This window comes from Pagrus major, chromosome 22, assembly GCF_040436345.1.
Source record: "Pagrus major chromosome 22, Pma_NU_1.0".
In the NCBI taxonomy this organism is placed as follows: Eukaryota; Metazoa; Chordata; class Actinopteri; order Spariformes; family Sparidae; genus Pagrus; species Pagrus major.
In genome coordinates, this window is record NC_133236.1 from 19,411,430 (window position 1) to 19,431,000 (window position 19,571).

Consider the following 19,571-nt stretch of genomic DNA (forward strand, 5'->3'; position numbering starts at 1 on the left):
GCGAGAAGAAAAAAAGAAAGAAAAAAAAGGTGTGTTTTCATGGACATAATTCTGTGGCTCTACATCAAGAACACATCAAGCTTTTGTTTATTATCATTCGCCCTCACCGCTCACTTTCTCTGCTGTTTTGAGATGTTGAGACATATGCACAAACACACACACACATGCACTCAAATATCTGCCTAGTCAAAGGCAGTATGGTTGCCATGCCAACAGACGGAGCAGTGAACAAGCAAAGCTAGACTGTCATTATAATCTGCCGTGATAGCGACGTAAGTGCTTATGGGGGTGTGAGGGAGCCAGTGTTTAATGGCTTAAAGGGAAATGCTGTTTCACCGGTGTGGCTGCTCCTATATTACATGTGTGTATGCATATATGCGTGTTTTTTGCTGAAGCAGTGGAGTGTTCAATTGGTATCCGCCAAGATACTTTGTTTATTTATAATTCTGGCAGCATTTGTCTCGCTATGCAGTCACTGCCGTGGTGTTGCTGCTCTAGACTTCCTCCAGACAGAGATCGCTTGTCAATCACAGTGCGTGGGTGGTGCTATGATGTGCTTTTCCTCGCAGGTCTGTAAATGAATTTTAATGTTTCAGCTGCTGCCCTTTATGTGCTCCGCGCTGTTTGTCTCTTAACTATCCAACTCTTTTGTTCTTCCAAACAAACTGGCCTCACAGAGAGAAAAAAGTTTTCTTCAATCCGTAGAGTTCAGGCGCTCCTTTTCTGTGGGTGACTGGCGGCGAGCGCTGATGCGTGTGTCAGAGAAATTTCAGGCCCTTTTTTTCCCACGCTTGTGATCGGGACGTGGATCAGGACTGGATATGCAGTGGCGGCGAGGTGTAATTAGGAGAGCGGCCCTCTCTTTGTGCGAGGTCCAACACCTCGCCGTAACCTTGAAGAAATGAAGGTAGAGGAGGACAGACACAGGCGGGAGTTAGAATTTGAAGAAGGGGCGCTGATCACTCTTCACTCCCACATGTCAGTGGGGCTAATGAGACCGACTGAATGCAAAAGAGACGAGCTTATGCGCAGTGTGTGTGTGTTTGAGACTGTGCGAAGGCGGAGGTTGCAGAGAAGTAGCCTGAAGGAGGACTTAGAAGGAATGGAATATTTCAGTATGGGAGGACCTCTTTGACTCTCAATCTGCCTACACACTCATGCACAAACACACATCACGTCAAACAAATCTCTATTATCAGAGTGACTCTGTGAGTGTGAGTGAGTGTGTGGACGTGGATGTCAATCACTGTCGTATAACTATTCCCATACTCAGAGGAACTCATGGAGACTGTGTACAACAGTTTGGTGCCTTTATCATGATTTTGATCTGCTAATGTCTTTAATGTGAATGTGTGTGTGTGTGCTGTCTTACACAGTTACTAGAGGTGCGAATGCAGTACGAGCTCAACGACATAGAGTCTCCAGACGGCGGGGGCGGAGGGGGAGAACATTCATCGGCGCATCCCACCCCCGGTGCCTCCCCTCAGACGAGCGGCCCACCTTCACACCCCTCCACCAGCAGCAACAACTCTGACGGAGGCAACATCCCCTGCCTTAAGTATGAAACACACACGCATGCACAAGCACTTACATAAACTCTCAGTAGCATCGGGAGCGCTTCCACACATTCTCACACACACTCATGCACACAAGGGTCTTGCCTTTCGCCTCAAGCACTCTTGCACAGACTTAGTCAGCGCCTGAAGGATTCTCAGCCACAGCCTCCCCATCATCCCCTCGCAGCCACTCATGCCAGACCCTCAACACACAACTGTTTCAGAGCTGCAGCTGCACCACTTGTCATTCTCTGTCTGAAATATTTTTCTTTCGCTCCGCTCTGTTTCTTTCTCGCTGTCTTTTCCTCCTCTCCAGAGTGCGCAGTACTCCTCTGAAGCAGTCCCCCGGTTACCAGGTAGATTTGGTGGTCCAGTTAGTGTGGGTGAGCGGAGAGCCTCCTCAGCAGATCACAAGTCTCGCGCTCAATTCCTCCTACGGCCTGTAAGTATACAGACAGCAACGTCTTAGTCATGACTAGTGCCAAGTAGAGGGCTTTCATGAAAAGTTCCCACTGTTTTTGTTTACTGAACAAATCAAGTATGTCATCCTTATCCCTAAAATGACTGAAATCTATAAAGAAGAGTTATGCAAAATGGACATGCATTCAATTTTGCAGTTTAATCAGCGACTGCTCAAGGCTACAGTGACAAGCCGGTCTGTCAACTCAATTTATGAGTGCCAGCAAAATTTGGACATTCTCGCTCGTTTTTCCGCTTTGACTACAGTCTTTTTAGCTGTAAAAGAAATAAATCCCCTCTCATAACCATCATCTTTCTTTCTCCGACTGCCCCCCTCCACTTCCTCCTTGACTCTGCCACCCCTCCACCCCCCCCAGTGTGGTGTTTGGCAACAGTAACGGTCTGGCGGTGGTGGACTACGTCCAGAAGACGGTGGTGCTCAACTTGGGGACGGTCGAGCTTTACGGCTCCAATGACCCCTACCAGAGACAGCCCCGCTCGCCAAGAAAGACACGTCAACCCTCTGGAGGTAATGAGGAGACGGGATATGAAGGACGTCTAAACTTTTCCAACCACAAATAACAGAAGGAGTTTTTGGCATCCTTGTCAGTACAGCCTCAGCGCTAGCGAACACACTGTTTGTTACGAAAGCTTTAAGTTTACTGTGGCACTGCTTATTCGTTCTTTCAGCCCAACTAGCTCAGATTATTCAGGCTTTGAATTGAAATCCTGTACACTTTTAATTATTATATTTCCTCTAGCTTTTTTGAATTTCTGCTATTAAGTTACAATTGAGTATCAGCATCTGATCAAGTTCAACCTTGATCTTGCTCTTGTCTTAAAGGTCCCATATTGTAGATAGATTTCCATGTCTTTTTTGATCATAAAGCAGGTCTAGGTGCTACTGTAAAAGTATTGACATGCAAAATCCACAAAGAAATGCGCAAAGCCCAAATTCAGAATTTGCGCCTTCAAACGAGCTGTCAGGATCTCTGTTACGTTGTGATGTAACAACTATACAGGTCCCACCCTCAGCAATGCTCCCGGCACGGCCGTGGTTGCAAAAACACTGGTAGGGCTGATGCGGAAACCCAGTGGGCGGTGCCTGCTCGGGCTTCTGCGTGCTGACCAATCAGAAGATACTGGGCTTTTTGGGCTTTTTTTTTTTTCTTGAGGAGATAGGCACTAAAACTGAGCGTCCAGACGGAGGGTGAATAAAGTGCTGAATGAGTGGGCAGTACGAGAATAATTCAAATTTTCAAAATTAAAGCATGTTATTTTGCTACTAGCTACCCAAAATAAAAGTATGAACCTGATATTGAGCATTATATGGGACCTCTGAAGGGCAAGTGAAACAATTGGGGGAAATTCACATAAGATTAAAGACCACTTTTAGGTAGACAAACACAAACGGCAGGTTTAGTCTTTTGAAAACAACTCCGGGAATGCACTGAGGGGCAAACTCAAACAAAATTTTGCATTCGAGGTTTATTTTCAGTAAAGGTCTGATTTAGAATTATAATCAGCCTTTCAGGGAACATTATGATGGCTTTGTGCCAGCGGAGCCGACTAACAGTTATTACTTAGACTCCAGTAACCCCACAGGTCCCACACCCCTGAACGCATCCTCACACTGAGCCGAATGTGAGAATGAATCATTAAAACAACACACTCTAAAATGCATCGAGTTCATGAGGCTGACACACAACGCAGCACTTTGAATAACTCTGCCTTTGCCCATCTGCCTCTCCCTGTCTATCTCTTTCACACACACACAATCTCACAGCCCATCCTTTTTTACACAAACTGCCACTGCAGCCTCTTCTGATAGACCATAAGGTGCTTTCGGCATGGACACACTGCCACCCTGTGTCAGATGACGGCAGTGCAGCTACGCGGAGGATGCCGCAGTCTCATGACGACGCACTGCCCATGCTTAAGCAAAAGTTTGATGGATGAATTAGTGGTCTGTGCGAGATAATGAGTGACTTATTTATGGCGTGCGGACAAGCACACACACACAGACCAATGTACACACACATATACACAAACTTGTGCACATGTAAATACACACAGAGCATCTGGTGTCACTGACTGGTGAGCAGTGGGCTGGCACCTGTCAGGGCTTGGCGAGCGCAAGCAGTAATCAGGCATCCAGCTGTGTTTCTCTGCCAACAGGGAGCTGCTGTCTGCTTGGCTTTCTGCCTCACAGGACAATGTCGCACACACACAGGCGCGCGCACACTCGCGCACAAACACGCACGCGGCAAAGGGAGGAATTAGACTTAAATTAGATGAAGAAATGATAAAGAAGCAGAGCTGTTTATTGAAGTTTTTGATTGGCTAGTCTGTCGGTCAGTTTATCTGTCTGTCAAGAGAATCTTAGACATGGAAAACATCGATTTATAGATATGATCGACTCCAATCTCCCCAAAACATCCTGCAATCCCTTTTTATATCCGAGGCTCTCTGAAGTAGCAGTATATGATAAGGTCATGTTATATGCTCAAAGATTGAACACCACAGTGGATTTTTTTTTCTTTTGGGTTGCTAAAGGTCCTTGAAATCTTTGAAGTTTGTGAATTGGAGGGGGGAAAAAAAATCAAGGCCTTGAAAGTTTCTTGAGAAAAGTCATAAATAGAAACTGGTTGTTGATTTTTTTTTGTATTTTGTGCAGGAAAGTAATGTAAAAGTTCTTGACCTTGACATTCAAGACGGTTTGTGAACCCTGTGTTTGTCTTGCTTTTCACAAGTTTTTCTCCTCTGCAGGTCTGTGCGACATCAACGAGGGCTCCGCCACATCAGAGGACCGCTGCAAGTCCCCTACTTCAGGTAACATGTCCTTCAGCGTCTTATGTAAAAGAAGAGTGGGAGCAATATAGCAGAGGCTTCATGCTACCCAGACGTGAAACCCAAACAGTGAACCAGTCGAACAAAAAGACCTATAATACCATGTATTTGAATGCAAGGGGAAGCATCGGTTAGGAAAGAAGATTAATGTTTCAAAGAGCCTCTACTTTTAATATCGTTTCATTGAAATTGTTGCTCATCAAACCAGAACTACACAGAAGAGTTTTTTTGTTGAACCATTAAATTGTCTGGCTGTCAATTTCATTCTGCTTCAGAAATGCACTGTTTGAGTTTATTACCGTGCCTTCATGGGTTTATGAGGCAATTTTCCCATTTGTGCATGCGTTCTTTTACCGCTTTGCAGAGCTCAATAGACAGGAGTACATTTGTTTTAATTCTCACGTGCTATCCTGAAAAAAACTGTGTTATAGGTTGCAAACCTGTCCATTCTCCAGCTGTGCTAATTCACTGTGGCAGCTGAAGAATTATTAATTGAATTAGACTGTGAAACAAAACTCTGCATTCTGGGGCAGAAACCCATTAATTAACATTAATCAGAGTGCGATTTAAAATGTAAAAGTTCAACCTGAGGGGCCTCAGGTATTTTCACATAATCAGCAACTACATAGCTGCATAACTGTGAAAAATATCCTCCAGTGAAATGTATTATATCAGTTGCCGGATTATGAGTATTAACTTTTGACTTTGCAGAGATCTCCCTTCAGTTAAATATTATATGTGTCTGGGTGCACACATATTAAGCAGTCTTCAGATCAGTGAATACAACAAATATAACGACATTGTCCGTTCCAGCAGCTCCGTTGCTCTTTTATTTGCCTCCCTCCTAATCTACGTCACTAGTGTTACAGCTGAAGGTGCTTGAAGAGAGAACAGCCCAGATCCATCTCATTATGGCGTAACTTGGCATTAGCAGACTGAAAAGAAAGGGCTTTTTAAAAAGGTCAGACAGAAAACAAAATCTCAAAGTCTGGAGTTCTGCTGCTGTGTCCAGGTATGATTGGCTGTCCCGGCCCCCCCTCCCCATGTCTTGCGCCACTAGACTGTGGCCTGATACATCTGTCTGCGCTGCATTATTTATAGGACGGAGAGAGATAAGGTGTCCTCCCTGCAAAGAGTTGTCTGCCTTAACAGTCATTTAGTCTAGGGAGAAACATTTGGAGCTTTTTTCTGCTGTCAGTGGGAGAAAGTAATTTGGAAGTGGCTTCACCTGTTTAACCTTAAAATAAGTTAATATAGTGTAATATATAAAGACGCCATGAGTGCCAAGACAGTGTCAATTCATCAGGGAAAAGTCTGGGAATAGTTTAGTTTGAATTACTGAAACTTATAGTGGCTGTTTACAGATTTTACTATGCATTCAACACTGTAAGTATGTAGACACAGTAAAAAAAACCTCTTTAAATAGTACTATAATGAAGTTTAAATAATTACAATATTTGCTTACCATGGTATCCAAACTAAGCAGGGAATCTTTTTGATTTAATTAGCTTTTATTTGAGGCACAAATGCAATAAAAAAATAAACCCTTTGAAATCTGTATAATGAAAAGGGACGAGAACCTTCCCATTACTATATTTCCCAACTGATTCTTACTAAAAGAAGGCAGCTGTAATATTAAACCACATTCTCTCATTGGTGGTTTAGGCCTGGCCTTAAAATATTGTTACGATATATTAAGGCTATATCGAGATACACAATATAAATCTTAGTATATTGATATCTCCTAAAAAGGGAGTGGCCAACAAAACCAAATATACCTAAATATCGATATTTTGTCAGTACTGTATGGATGACTACTGGTGCTTTGACAAAATATGAACACAATGTGATTTTTGATAAATTAGCAACGTACCAGAACAGTCTGGGACATCCAAAAAATGACATCACTTTACTGCAATGCAGCCTTTAAAACCAGGAAAAGACAAAACACTTACGTCATATGACGATAACGATATCATATGGATAAATTGCCCAGCCCTAGGTAGAGGGTATTACACCCGAAAATGTGGTATTTGAGTCAAAAGCGTCTGGAAACCAAAATGCCAGTTTTCCACACGGGAAAAAGAAAAGTGATTCATCAGTGTAAACAGTGATGGCTTGTGTGTGGCAGCAAGCCAGAGGGTGTTTCTAACTGCACATTTACTCTACTTTACTTTCCCCCTTACACCCACTAAAGTGTTGACGTCAAACAGCAATCTACAGCAATTCTACAATGGAGGTGGTAGAGGAGGTAAGACTGGCCACAGAGTAGGCAGGACAACAAGTCCAGATTTGTCCCCCCCCTGTCTCTGTCCTCCGTGTCATGGTCACTACAGAGGGAAGAAATAGAAACAGAGAATAGACAACCAAGTTCTGGGTTAGCTTCTGTTCCACTATCTTATGGTTCCCACTGTGTTAAATCACAAACAACAGTAGTTTCTTCTTGGTCAAAATGACGAGGTGCTCATGTTTTACCTCACATATTAAGTAATCGAGTATGGTAAGAAGACTATACACCGAGAACTGAAGGCTCGCGGAGCAGAGGCTAACCTGGAGGCAGGGCAGGAAATCAGCTGTCCATATATAGACAATAGAGCATAACTACCTCAGACGAACATTTGCATGCTACATGTATGTAGCACGAGTGTCATATTGTACTTGTGCCTGCGTGTGATATCTGTCCTGACCTCCTACAACAGACTCCTCGTGTACATTTTGAGTTACATGGTTGGCGTTCTCTGTCCGTCACTGTAGTAACGTCTGATGACACCAAAGAGTGCGGAGCGATTCATCTGTCCAAATGTGTCTTTGTCTACCTTCAGTGTGTGTTGATTAAATAGAGAAATTAATCGCCTGAGTAGTCGAAGGTGATGGTTCTTGTCTGTCGGTAGGGCTTTTTGAGGTTCTACCCTCTTTCAGATTCAGGTGGTAATGAGTGGGTATCTAAAATAACATCAGAGACCAGAGGTTTGACCTCGCCCAGACCAGTCCTTCTCAAACCAGTGTGGATTTTTAACCAGCCTGACCTCTTTTTAATTAGTCTGCACACACGACAAGTGTTTAAAAATTACTATATCCCCGTCCTCCTATTAGCTTTGCGGCCCCTCTGAGGGCAGAGCCGTTACCCCTTTATTATTCTGACTGGTTCATGGAGTTTGGTGACCTCATGTCATTCTCAGCGTAGACACACAGACAGATCTAATTAGCCAGAATAAGTCAAACTGCCTATGTGCATGGCCCTTTTAAGGTGCAATATGTAAGAATTAGACATATCACCAGAGTAACCACTAACTGCTGCTAACTGTAGCTGCTATTAGCTAGTAAGCTCAGTTTACTGTGCAGCTAGCGGTCGTATTAACCGACTCTCAGATGGTGGTGTTTACTATCTTATATGCTAACTATGTTTACTATTACTATCACCTAGTATTATTACCTCTTGCAGTACACACTGACCAGGGGCTAGCTGGTTAGCATGCTATCTTCAATACAATACAAAGCCGTCGTCTACACAACATCTAAACTGTTATTTCTGTCAATAGTTTTAGTTCATTTTTCAATGTTTTAAACTAAAACTTTTACATATTTCACCTTTGAATTAAAGTAAATGAAAGATAAGAGTTGGCCATGTTTTAAGCGTTGATTGTAGTGATAAAGAGAATCAAGGTAAACCCAACCCAATTTGAGGTCTACTGGCAGAAATGGAATATAATATTCATAATTGTGCCTTCATTAGTGTATAATCACCTGTTATGTATTTGTAACTTGAGTTTGTTACAGACTACAATAAGTCTGTTACATCTACAGAGGGAGGGTCCTCTTCCTCTCTGACATGTTGCTCTGCCATATTTCTACAGTAGCCCAGAATGGACAAATGAAACACTGAAGGCCCTTTGCATTTCTTGCATTTTCTGCTTTTTCCACATTTTTCAAATTGTTTAGTGGCTACCGTACGGGAGCATGAAACGAGGGGCATTTTGTTTGTTGCAATCTGCCCACACACTGGCCCTTTAAGGATGTCAGCTTTTTAGAGGGCTTTTGTGTTAATTTCTTTATTTGTTAAAGCCACAGGTTTATAAAATAATATTCATTGTCCTTTCTACTGACAAGTTTACTCTTGTAAAAAAGAAAAAAATGACTTGCGAAGCAGCACTAAAAACCAAATGCATTTTGGTTTCATACACTATTTTGTACTAGCTGAGACAGTTTGGGGTAAGTTTGCCTAAACAGAAATGAAAGAGGAAAAAATAAAAAAATAAAAGACTCAGCTAGCCTTTTTTCCACTGTCTTCTTCCATCTCCTGTTCAGTATTTTCTGTTTCCTGTTACCTTCTTGTTCTTGGTGCATGCTCCTGTGGCATGAGGGTCCTGGATGGCTGTGCGGTTTTCATGTGTCTCACTGTACCAGTCCACTCTCTTTCAGGGCATTGTGCAGTCAGAGATCACCTCCTTTGTTTTGTCTTTTTGCAGCATGCCTCTGTGATATACAGGGTTGTCTCTGATGCAGTGTCTTCTCCTGTGTAAAGCATTTTGGCTCTTATAGTCAATTAAACACTCCCCAGCACGTGTTCCACAGCCTCTTGTCTTTTTCTTGTATTTTTAGCTTTATGCACAATCCTAGCCTGATGCTAGTTACCTAGCTTTGCATGGCATCAAGTGTTAGCTTAGATGTGTGTTTGTAAAGAGGGATGTTCTCTTTTTTCCAGCAAAGATGTCACGGAAATTAAGCTTGCCTACTGAGCTAAAGCCAGACTTGGGTAAGCCTTGACTTCGTGTCTCCAAACAATTTGTATGGAAATGCAGTATATCTTTCTCACGTCAACTGGACTCCACCACATGCCTTTTTAGTCTAGTCTTATCTGGTTGTTAGCCTCACAATTGGCAAGCTGTGCAGATGTTTCTCCTAAGTTTGCATGAGACAAAAGTAGCACTGATCTGACCAGAACTGAAATTTATTTGAGCTAAATCACAGTGATGGAATTAAATTCTCTGCTGACTCCCACTGTTTGACCTTGGTGGGGGTTTCTTCTCGAGGTCAGTGGTGCTAAGCTAAACTATGCACACTCCATCTCACCGTAAAGCTTTCTGTAACTTTTGCAGCTTTCTCTTTTTCCTCTTCTGTGTTCTTCGTGTCTTTCCTTTCTCTGTCTCTGATTGGTCCGTTTAAAATTTCTCCTTCAGGGGTGTAAAACACTTTTCTAGCAGCGAGAACACTGGATTTCTTTAAAAAGGTGTCAAATTCAAATGTGCAAGTGCCAAAACATGTATCTGTATGCTTGTTTTACAATCCAGTGTGATACACACCTAAGTGCCTGATTTATTTCAGACTAATAAAGCTGCTGATTGGGGTGGAATATTTCTTTAAAATGTTAATCTGTCTGTGAAAATGTATAACTGCATCAGAAGTGTTTCTATTGTATAATATATATTATGATGTATGCATTATATGCAGTCAGCATCAGTCAGGTTTGAAATGAGATGGTAGTGCCTTTCATACATTTACCCACTGTTAAGAATACGAGCCCATACTTTTGGGTTTCTCTCGCAGTTTTCTGCATCTACATCGTCAATATCTTACAGAGATCAGTCCTAAATAAATACAATTGATAGACAACTGGTATGTTTCTTTTGTATATCCAGCACACTGTCCACATCTGTGTTTTCTGTCACTGCTTTGCGGGTGCTTTACCTCTCTCTGTTTTCTCCTTACTGTCCTCCTGTCTGTATGCCCGCCGCGGGGTGCCAACCCATTAGACCACCGAGACAATTCCTTCAGCCGCTCGCGCTCCTCCAGCGTCACCAGCATCGACAAGGAAGCGAAAGAGGCCGTCAGCTCCTTCCACTTCAGCGAGACCTTCGCCCGGAAGGGGGACAGCACTTTGTCGCCCTGCCTGTACGTGGGCACTTCCTTGGGCACCGTGCTGGCTCTAGCTGTCACATTGCCACCTGCTGGGGAGCAACGGCAGCTGCAGCCAGTCATCATTGCACCTACTGGTGGGTGTCAGAAGAGAGGATGGAGAAAGTGATGTAGCTGATAATGCTGTGATGTTTATTATAGAATCAGAGTTATCGGCACTGAATTTAAATGAAACAAGTCTCTTCCTTCCATTCATCAGGCATGTTGGTACGGGTCAAGGGCAGCATCTTGCGGATGGCTTTCCTCGACTCAACCGGTGCCCTGCTGCCCCACGCGTTCGAGCCGTGGTTCGAACCCAACGTAACAGCAGATGGCGAGGAAAGAGAGAAGGTCCGTAAGCGCAGGCCCGTCTCAGTGTCCCCTTCCACCTCCCAGGACCTCAACGAGAGCCAGTACGCCGTGGTGTGTTCAGAAAAACAGGCCAAAGTCATTTCCCTCCCCTCCCAGACCTGCATCTATAAACACAGTATCACCGAGACCTCCTTCATCCTGCGGGTAGATGTGGTGCAGATGAGCCAAGGCGCGTGTGTGGCGTGTTTCTGTGCCAACGGCCACATCATGACCCTCAGGTGAGAAGCGTGTCAGCCGTAAATAGATGGTTATTATAAAAACGTATCAATCAAAGTCATTTCGGATAAATCACGTTCATGTCATTAGATCTGAGTGGACGAGCCTCCTTTTGTGCTCTATATGTTTCACAGAGAACAGTATTCAAGCTTGAGTTTTGTTTTGAAAAGAAAGATTAAGTCTGTGTTTATGACAGGGTAAAAAATGTTTTGCCAGGATAATCTTAAAAATTCAGAACTCAAATACAATAATAACATATAATGTTATCCTCTTCTGTAGATTTGCTGTTCTTTTTTTTTTAATCTGTGAAAACAGGTGAAAAAAAAGATTTGGTATGCAACTTTTTTTTTGTCAGGATCATGTTGTTGTGTTTGTTGTTGTAATCCTCACTTCAACCACTAGAGGCTGCTGCGCATCCGTGCCAGTGTAATACCATTAAAAGCATGTTTCCGACCTGTTTCTTAGATGAAAAAAAAATTCAAGGAGCGTGGAAAGATTAACCTGGCAAAACCTTTTCCCACCTGTTCTTCATCATAAAGACAGGAAATGAAATAATTCAGATCAGACTTAGAAAAATGATCAACATTTTCTTTTCTTTTGTCTTCCAAGGCTTCCATAGCTTGGACGTGTATAGTATACATGACATAAAACACTATAAGAGAGAGAGATATAAGAAAAAGCAGTGTCAAGGTATCAGCTAGCCAACTAGTTAGCTATTTTATATCACTTCTGACCATGAGAGGAGTGAGATGCAAGTGCCTGGTTATGAGCTCATCGGGGGTCGTGGATAAGGATTGTGATGGCAGTTGGGTATTTATCCGTATTTTGGCAAAAGAAAAAGAGTATTTGTGACATTCTGAGCACACAGATGGACTGTGGAGAAATGGATTAGGATCAGAAGTAGCTTGAAAAGTTTATTGAGATGTTTTTCTTCTTTTTCACAGTGAAACTTGTCACTAATGGAATCCATTTTTAATCAATGTGTATCCAAGCTGACTGGGTGAATGTTTAATCTCTCAAAGGGCTCACTGCTATGTGGCGATGGAGTTCTCCTCGATGCATCGTTGTTCTCGGTGCCAGCCTCGTTATGAGTCATTTATAATTCCTTGTATTCTACAAGTGTAAAAACAACTGCTGTTTAAGTTCCAGCTTAATTTAACAATATTATTTTGGCAACAGATTGTCTTTTAAATGGCGGAAATAAATGCTGTCCCCGCTGAGATAGACAAGATCATCATATCATATCCTCAATTTAACTTCTCCTTCTGCTCAAGTTGTCATTTCAAAGTCAGACAAAAAACTTTTGTCCTCACGCGCCCCCACAACAAACACCCTCAGACCTCAAGTGCCTCTGCAGACCTGCCATTGACCATCACCCTTTAACGCTTCAGCACTTTACCACCAAATGTTGTCCTAAATTTAAACCTCTGTGACGAGGCTAGGAACTATTTTCAGAAGGATATAAAGTGAGGAAGAGTGTATTAGTCCGTCGCTCATCCTCATTAATCTTTCCTACTTCCCCAGAGTAGAGAGACAGAACAGCCGTCCATATGGGTGTCTGACAAAACAAGGGTGTCCAGCTGTCTGCCTGTTCGTCTGTGTGTGTGTGTGTGTGTGTGTGTGCGTGTGTACTGAAACACTGTCCTCAAATACGATAAAAAAGTAAACTAAAGTGATGAAACTTGTGTTCATGTGCTGACCAAGCCATAATATAAAAGGCATTTATTGGCAGCCTCATATCTAAAATAACTTGAATCCTTTCTGTGTTCCCTGTCTAGTGTGCCGGGACTGAGACCGCTCATGGATGTAAACTACCTGCCTTTGACAGACATGCGGATAGCCAGGACGTTCTGCTTCACCAACCTGGGTCAGGCCATGTACCTCTGCTCCCCCACTGAGATCCAGAGGATCACTTACAGCCAGGACATCTGTGAAAACCTACAGGTCAGTTCCATATACAGGACAGTATGCGCATTGACTGAAGGAGTCAGACTCATTCTTGTCAACAGGATATCTCAAGGGTTAGGAATGTCGGTGGGGAAAGGTCAAAGGTCAAGGTCACTCTGAGCTAATGGCGTATGCTGCCGCACACCAGGTCAGGTTGCTTTTCCTGAGCTATGGCGTTGAATAATGGGCAGAACATTTTTTGCTAAATATTATGATGTCACACTGGATTTAACCTCTGACCTTTTGGATACAACATGTCTTAACCTCATCATTTAATCTTATTAGACATTTGTGTCATTTATTGTATGAATTCTTGAGTTCTAATTAGTTTATCCTTGAGCCTCAGTGGAGATCTGTTCCAGATTTGAAGAAATTCCCTCGAGGCGTTCTTGAGATAACGCATTCACAAGAATAGGACGGACAACCCGTAAACATAATGCCATGGCTGTCGCGGCACGAAAATGTTTGTATATTATTTATTTATGAACATTATTTGACGCCATAGCTCAGGAACAGCAACATGACTGGTGCGCGGAGGCATACAACCACTAATTCTAGTTTTAAAGTCAGTTGACATGGTCATGCAAAACAACTGAAGGATATATACATAGTTATTATATGTACTGTATATTATTTTGTATGTTTCAGGCGTATAAAGAGACAGAGGCGGTAAAAATGTGTGTAGCAATGTAATGTATGTGTTGATGTTTCAGGAGATGCTGGGCGAACTTTTTACACCAGTGGAGACACCAGAGGCACCGAACAGAGGGTTCTTCAAAGGTCTCTTCGGGGGTGGAGCACAGTCTCTGGACAGAGAGGAGCTATGTACGCCAAACCTACACATGCACAGATCTACAGTGGTTCACTTCTCTGTTGTTAACATCTGACTCACACATCTCTCCCTGTTATTTTCCTCAAATCTCTTCACTCAGTTGGCGAGATATCTGCTGGAAAGGCATCCCGAAGTTTGGCCCAGCACATCCCAGGCCCTGGTGGCATCGAGGGCATGAAGGGGGCCGCCTCTGGTGTGGTCGGAGATCTGGCACGTGCCCGGATAGCACTGGATGAAAGAGGCCAGAAACTGGGCGAGCTGGAGGAGAGGACGGCTGCCATGATGGCCAGCGCGGATTCCTTTTCCAAACATGCCCATGATGTAAGTCTAAAACGCCCGTATGAAATCACAACATGATCGAGATCCTAAATGATAATAATCTTTGAAAGGCAAGAGACATTGTTGATTAGTATTGTCTCAGTTGTAAGAGAATTGTGTAGACTATTTCTATTTACTATTTCAGATATATTACACACTTACACTGTTTATCCATTAGGGGGCAGTAAGTGCATGTGGAAAGCACACAGTGCTGTGGATGGGTATCTTACTCTACTGTCAGACATAGCCAGCCTAACTCTGTGCCTCTGTACTCTGTCACCTGTATGAAACAATTCTTAAGTAAAAGGCAAAATGTAATATTTTAGTAGTAGATGAGGGACTTTCAAAGGGCAGCTCCACCAAGTTTTACACTTGAAAGTTTGTTTACAGGTCTTGGGGAGTACTATTACATAAGTAGAAAAAGTAGTATAAAGCCATTTTAAGGCTCTAGAGGATCTAGAGAGTTGCATCGTGGGTAATGTAGCTGCCAGGTTTTAAGCGTAGCACTCACTGTTGGACTCATTATGGATAGTTAAAAAATAAATGATCACAACAGATACCGCGGAAAAAAGACATGAAGCCTTTTTCAAAACCCGGTGCCTACATTACCCACAATGCAACTCAGCCACAGAGTGACATCATTGGAGTCAATTTATCAGATTACATGCAGCTACAGAAGGCTTTACATTACTGTTTTCATATATGCATTTGTGTCCCCCAAGACCTGTAAACACACTTTATGTGTAAAATTGGTGGAGTTTCCCTTTAAGCCTTGAATTAATCATGAGAATCATGGATTGTGTAACTCACCGGCTGGAAAGGTATTCCTCTCATTTTGTTACCATGCTCTCACTGCAACATTTCCTCTGTTTCAGATGATGCTGAAGTGCAAAGACAAAAAATGGTACCAGTTCTGATCAGTGACGGGGGAGGAGCAGAGCTCCACGGACACAACTGTCACCCTCCATCGGCTCATTTGGACTCACCGTGACCCCCACCCATCCGTCTGTCAGTTCATCCATCCCTCCGAGCCTTCTTCACTGGGACACTTGGGATTTTCTTCCCTAGCACAATGTTGAATACTGTTCTTACCTCAGTCTTAGGGTGGAACTGAGGGGTAGACAGAGGAGAAGGACAACCTCAGAGGAAGCAAATAAATGGTGTCTTTTTTTTTTTATGTTCTCGTCTCTTCGTTTATCTCTGTTCAGCCTCTCCTCCGAGGTAGCCGATTGGCCCACGCACCTGGAGATTCTTCATTCTCATTTGCCAAAAACGTCCTTTTACTGTTGTCTCCACTCCGAGCCCGTCGAGGGCCAGTATTCAAACCGACGAACACAGCTGAAAAAAGACAAATACCTAATGAAGAAACAGACTACAAAAAATTCTTAAAGTGTAAAAAGAAGGAAAAAGAATCTAAATACATCATTATATATACATAAATCTAATAAATGTGCAACGCTGTATCCACTTCCGAGTACTAAAGAAAGGGACGGCTCATCGAGGAGACGGGAAGCGGGGAGCGAAGGCCGAAAGGAGGCGAACGCTGGAGAGCCACAGGAAGTGCTGCGACAGTGACGCCTCCTCTATGCAGAGAGTCACCGGGATTAAAGCAACTTATTCTGATGTACACTGGATATTTCACTCTAGACTCTCCTCTGTATCTTACAGACTTTCATATCGTTACCAACAGTGTGTGTGCGTGTGTGTGTGTTAATTTCTATTTTTCTTGCCATTCCTCTATTTGTTATTCGTTGGGTTTTTTGCTCTGTCTGTATTATTGGAAAATCTCTTATTTTTCTATTGTTGTGAAAGTGGATGATGTTTGATTTGTTGAAAAAAATACGTTTTGTGGCTTTTTGTCTAACAACTCAAATTAATTTCTCCTTATGAAAAGGGCTGGAATCTAAAAAGGAGGGCAAGGATACAAAAGGCATATATCATTTATTACTCACTGACACGACAACATCTAGATTTCCTGACTCTGAAATCTCAAAGCAAGTGCGTTTATTCTTTACCTTCAAGGGGACTTTATTTAGTGACCTATCTGATGTGATGTTAACTGCCTCGCTCGCCCTCTAATGTCAGAAGCTTCCACGGTTTGGCTTAGTCTGTGAGTGTGGCTACCAAGGCTGATGAGATCGGTGTTTAATACGCTAATAGTCGGGCCAGATTTGTTGGTTCAGGAGTTTTTTCCAAATTCGGTATGAAGATGAGTAGAAATCCTATTCATGTGTATTCATATATGCAGGAAAACGGAAATATTGATGTATAATCCTTTAAAGGCATACATTTGATACATATTTCAGTTGTTTGCTGACAGTCGTATGTCTGTATGAGAACGTTGTCTGTCTTTGTTAATATTTATTTATTGAGGTGCAAGAGATGTTTGGTGTCAGAAACCCTCACCGTCATCATTATTATTATCTCGTTTCTATATCCATATTTGCAGTAAAAGCTCAAATGTGGTGTATCTCTCTGTCTACCAGGCTTTTAACCTTTATTTGTATATAAGTAAATAGTTTGACAATCTTAAGACCAACTGGAAAGTAAATGTCGAGGTTGCTCAAGCAACACAAGAGGAGAGAGGCCATATTTTTTCTGACGCCAAAGAGTTGCTTTAGCTTTTCCATTGCATTCGTCGTTTGGCACGTCACTCCGTGAGTCATGTGGAACACGGTATAGCTTCACAGACCCAGGATCAGGTCCATTTAGGACTATTTATCATCTTCATCGCCGTTTCGCGGTTCAAGGAATGGAGCAAGTTGCAATGGAACTCAGCCATTTACAGTACTATTGTATCACAATATGTCATCAAATGTAACATTTGGACTAATGTTTAATGTTTAAAGTGGCCTAACTGTTGGTTGATGAGACCTGAAACCATTCCACTACAGCTCAGACACAACAATATTTATGGTATTCATCTGTGTGTGTGTGTGGGGGGGGATGTGTGCGTCTCTGTGTACGTCCGTCCGTGCGTCAGGGTGCGTTCAAGTGATATGATTTGATATTTTAAGTTGTTTTAATAATTGATGTTGATGTCCTAGTCACACCAGTCAGCAGTCCGTGTCCAGTTATGTGTCCGTTACACTAACTAAAGCCACCGCTGATGATTAAAAAGATAACAATAATAGGATAATAACGAGCATTGGAGGATGACCTTTAAATTCTGGTTCAACTTAACTCGCGCATGTTCAGTCTTTGCACACATGCTTCAACTCTCCTTGAGTCTTTGAGCTTTGACCTCTGAAGTCTCTCTTCCTCCGGTGAGTCTTCCACTGACTCTGTTGGTCCCACAGCTACAGATATGGCCTTCTCTGTGTTTAGTTAGCGTTGTAGTGTGGATGTCGGTAGGTAGCCCCCCTCACCCGAACTCGAGGAAAAATAACTACTTCTAGCTAGAGGTCATCCTCAAAAAACCTGTTCAATGTCTTTCCCTCCGACCCAGCTGTTATTTGTGTCTTTCTGTTTTTATTTTATTTTTTTATTCTTTTCAATCTTATACATGTTTTTCTTTTGTTCCATATTTGAGTGATTTGTTTCTCATCCATACACTACAGTATGCAGTATTCTTACCCAATACAGTCCACACACTCAAAAAGCAAGAGGGAGTCCTGTCTATCTGCCATATGCCATCTTCTGTCCCGGATTCAACAGTTATCAGTGGGTTGCAGTATTTTTCTCATTGTAGCCAATTTTCTTGTACAGTTTTATGCAACTTTCACATGGATGTTTATGACTTTATCTGCTGCCACAAAAGTTTAGAAATTCTGTAGATAGAGATTACTGTGCAATGGAAAATAAAAGTGGAAAATGTATTTTTTGTCTTAAAGCATCTTTTCATGAACGTCTTACACTGGTTTTTCTGTGTTCAGATGAAAGAGAATCACGTGTTTCTGCATTTAAAGCAACATTGTGTATTTTTTCCCCCTTAAAATAACAGCTTCAAAATCATGTTGATGGTACAGTGTCTTGTAGTAGGGTGAATGGTGCCACTCAGCACTCAGTATCACTTGTTTCTGCACTATGTAACTTCAGTGAGAGGGTAGGATCACAGCGTTACATGCATGTTTACTCCCAAGATAAAAGTTTTCAAGACGTAACATTGTTAAAATTACGTCTGACAAATTGTTACAGACCTGGGATTTGTATTTACGACAGTTGTGTCGCACTCCGAAACTGTGATCGCACATAATGCCAGTTTCTACTTAATGTTGCTTTAAATATTGGGGGTGAATATATAAACTGTATTTAAGGCTGAGACTGTGAATGAAAAAATTGGTTTTGTCATATTTGCATGTGTACACTAGATGGCAGCAAACACATGCAGTTGTCTTTACATGTAATGAGACAGAATAGGGAAAAGATGAAGAGTGGTCAACACACAATGAAATCCAACTGGCCAATGAGATGTCATTTTGTGATCTAGCCAGGTCTTATTTGACTTTGTTAATTTAAGGATACCTTTATGGATAAAGTAACTGGACATAGAAATTAGCAATCCGTTTGCGTTTTCTAACCGACTCTGTAGCATCTTGTTTTGTTGGCTTCTGGTCTGTTGTGCACTAACACTGTGTTGCCCCTTTTCTTAGGGAAACACAATCTTGTATTGATCACACTAAGTGATTTCTGAACGTGCTCTCTGGTTTCCTTGAAGTCATGACACAGGTGACGGGGTGGTCAGTAGAGCTCTTGAAGATCATCTTTTCATGGAAACAATAGTCCTGTCTGGTTGTCTAAGCTGCACTTGAATTACAGGCAATGGCAAAGTACCTCTAAGTGACCTTGATCGTGATTTTTGGTTTAAATGTGTCTGGCACAAGGAAACATGGTAATTATCTGGGAGGATTTCTTTAGTATTTTTTCCACTTAACTGCCTAATAATAATAATACGCCACTGCTATTAGAAACTAAGTCTTGAATCGGAGATGCAATAGTCCTGAACTCGGTCTGGCTGCTCACTGGGGTCAGTTGTATATTTCCAGACTTGACTTACAGCGAGGATCAATGCAGTGAACAGAGAGGCCTCCAGCTTAGCTGATGATTTACACACTGTAACCGTAGATTGTCACTTCATGCTTGCAGGCATCGTGTTTGAGTCATGCTAGGTGGAGTCCAGTGTGCAAGAA

The 19,571-nt window shown here is 42.3% G+C and overlaps 1 protein-coding gene across 1 annotated transcript in view; it reads left to right on the forward strand.

The window, feature by feature from the left end:
* The window catches only part of stxbp5a (syntaxin binding protein 5a (tomosyn)), a 98,707-nt gene extending 83,315 nt beyond the window's left edge, over positions 1–15,392 (forward strand). The window contains exons 16-27 of the mRNA XM_073493114.1: positions 1,377–1,558; positions 1,873–1,998; positions 2,393–2,544; positions 2,905–2,907; positions 4,785–4,847; positions 9,568–9,618; positions 10,616–10,855; positions 10,978–11,347; positions 13,124–13,289; positions 14,006–14,117; positions 14,225–14,445; positions 15,318–15,392. Coding sequence (XP_073349215.1) covers positions 1,377–1,558; positions 1,873–1,998; positions 2,393–2,544; positions 2,905–2,907; positions 4,785–4,847; positions 9,568–9,618; positions 10,616–10,855; positions 10,978–11,347; positions 13,124–13,289; positions 14,006–14,117; positions 14,225–14,445; positions 15,318–15,359 — 1,728 coding nt within the window. The 3' untranslated portion in view covers positions 15,360–15,392. The remainder of the gene's footprint in view (positions 1–1,376; positions 1,559–1,872; positions 1,999–2,392; positions 2,545–2,904; positions 2,908–4,784; positions 4,848–9,567; positions 9,619–10,615; positions 10,856–10,977; positions 11,348–13,123; positions 13,290–14,005; positions 14,118–14,224; positions 14,446–15,317) is intronic.
* Positions 15,393–19,571: the final 4,179 nt, after the last annotated feature.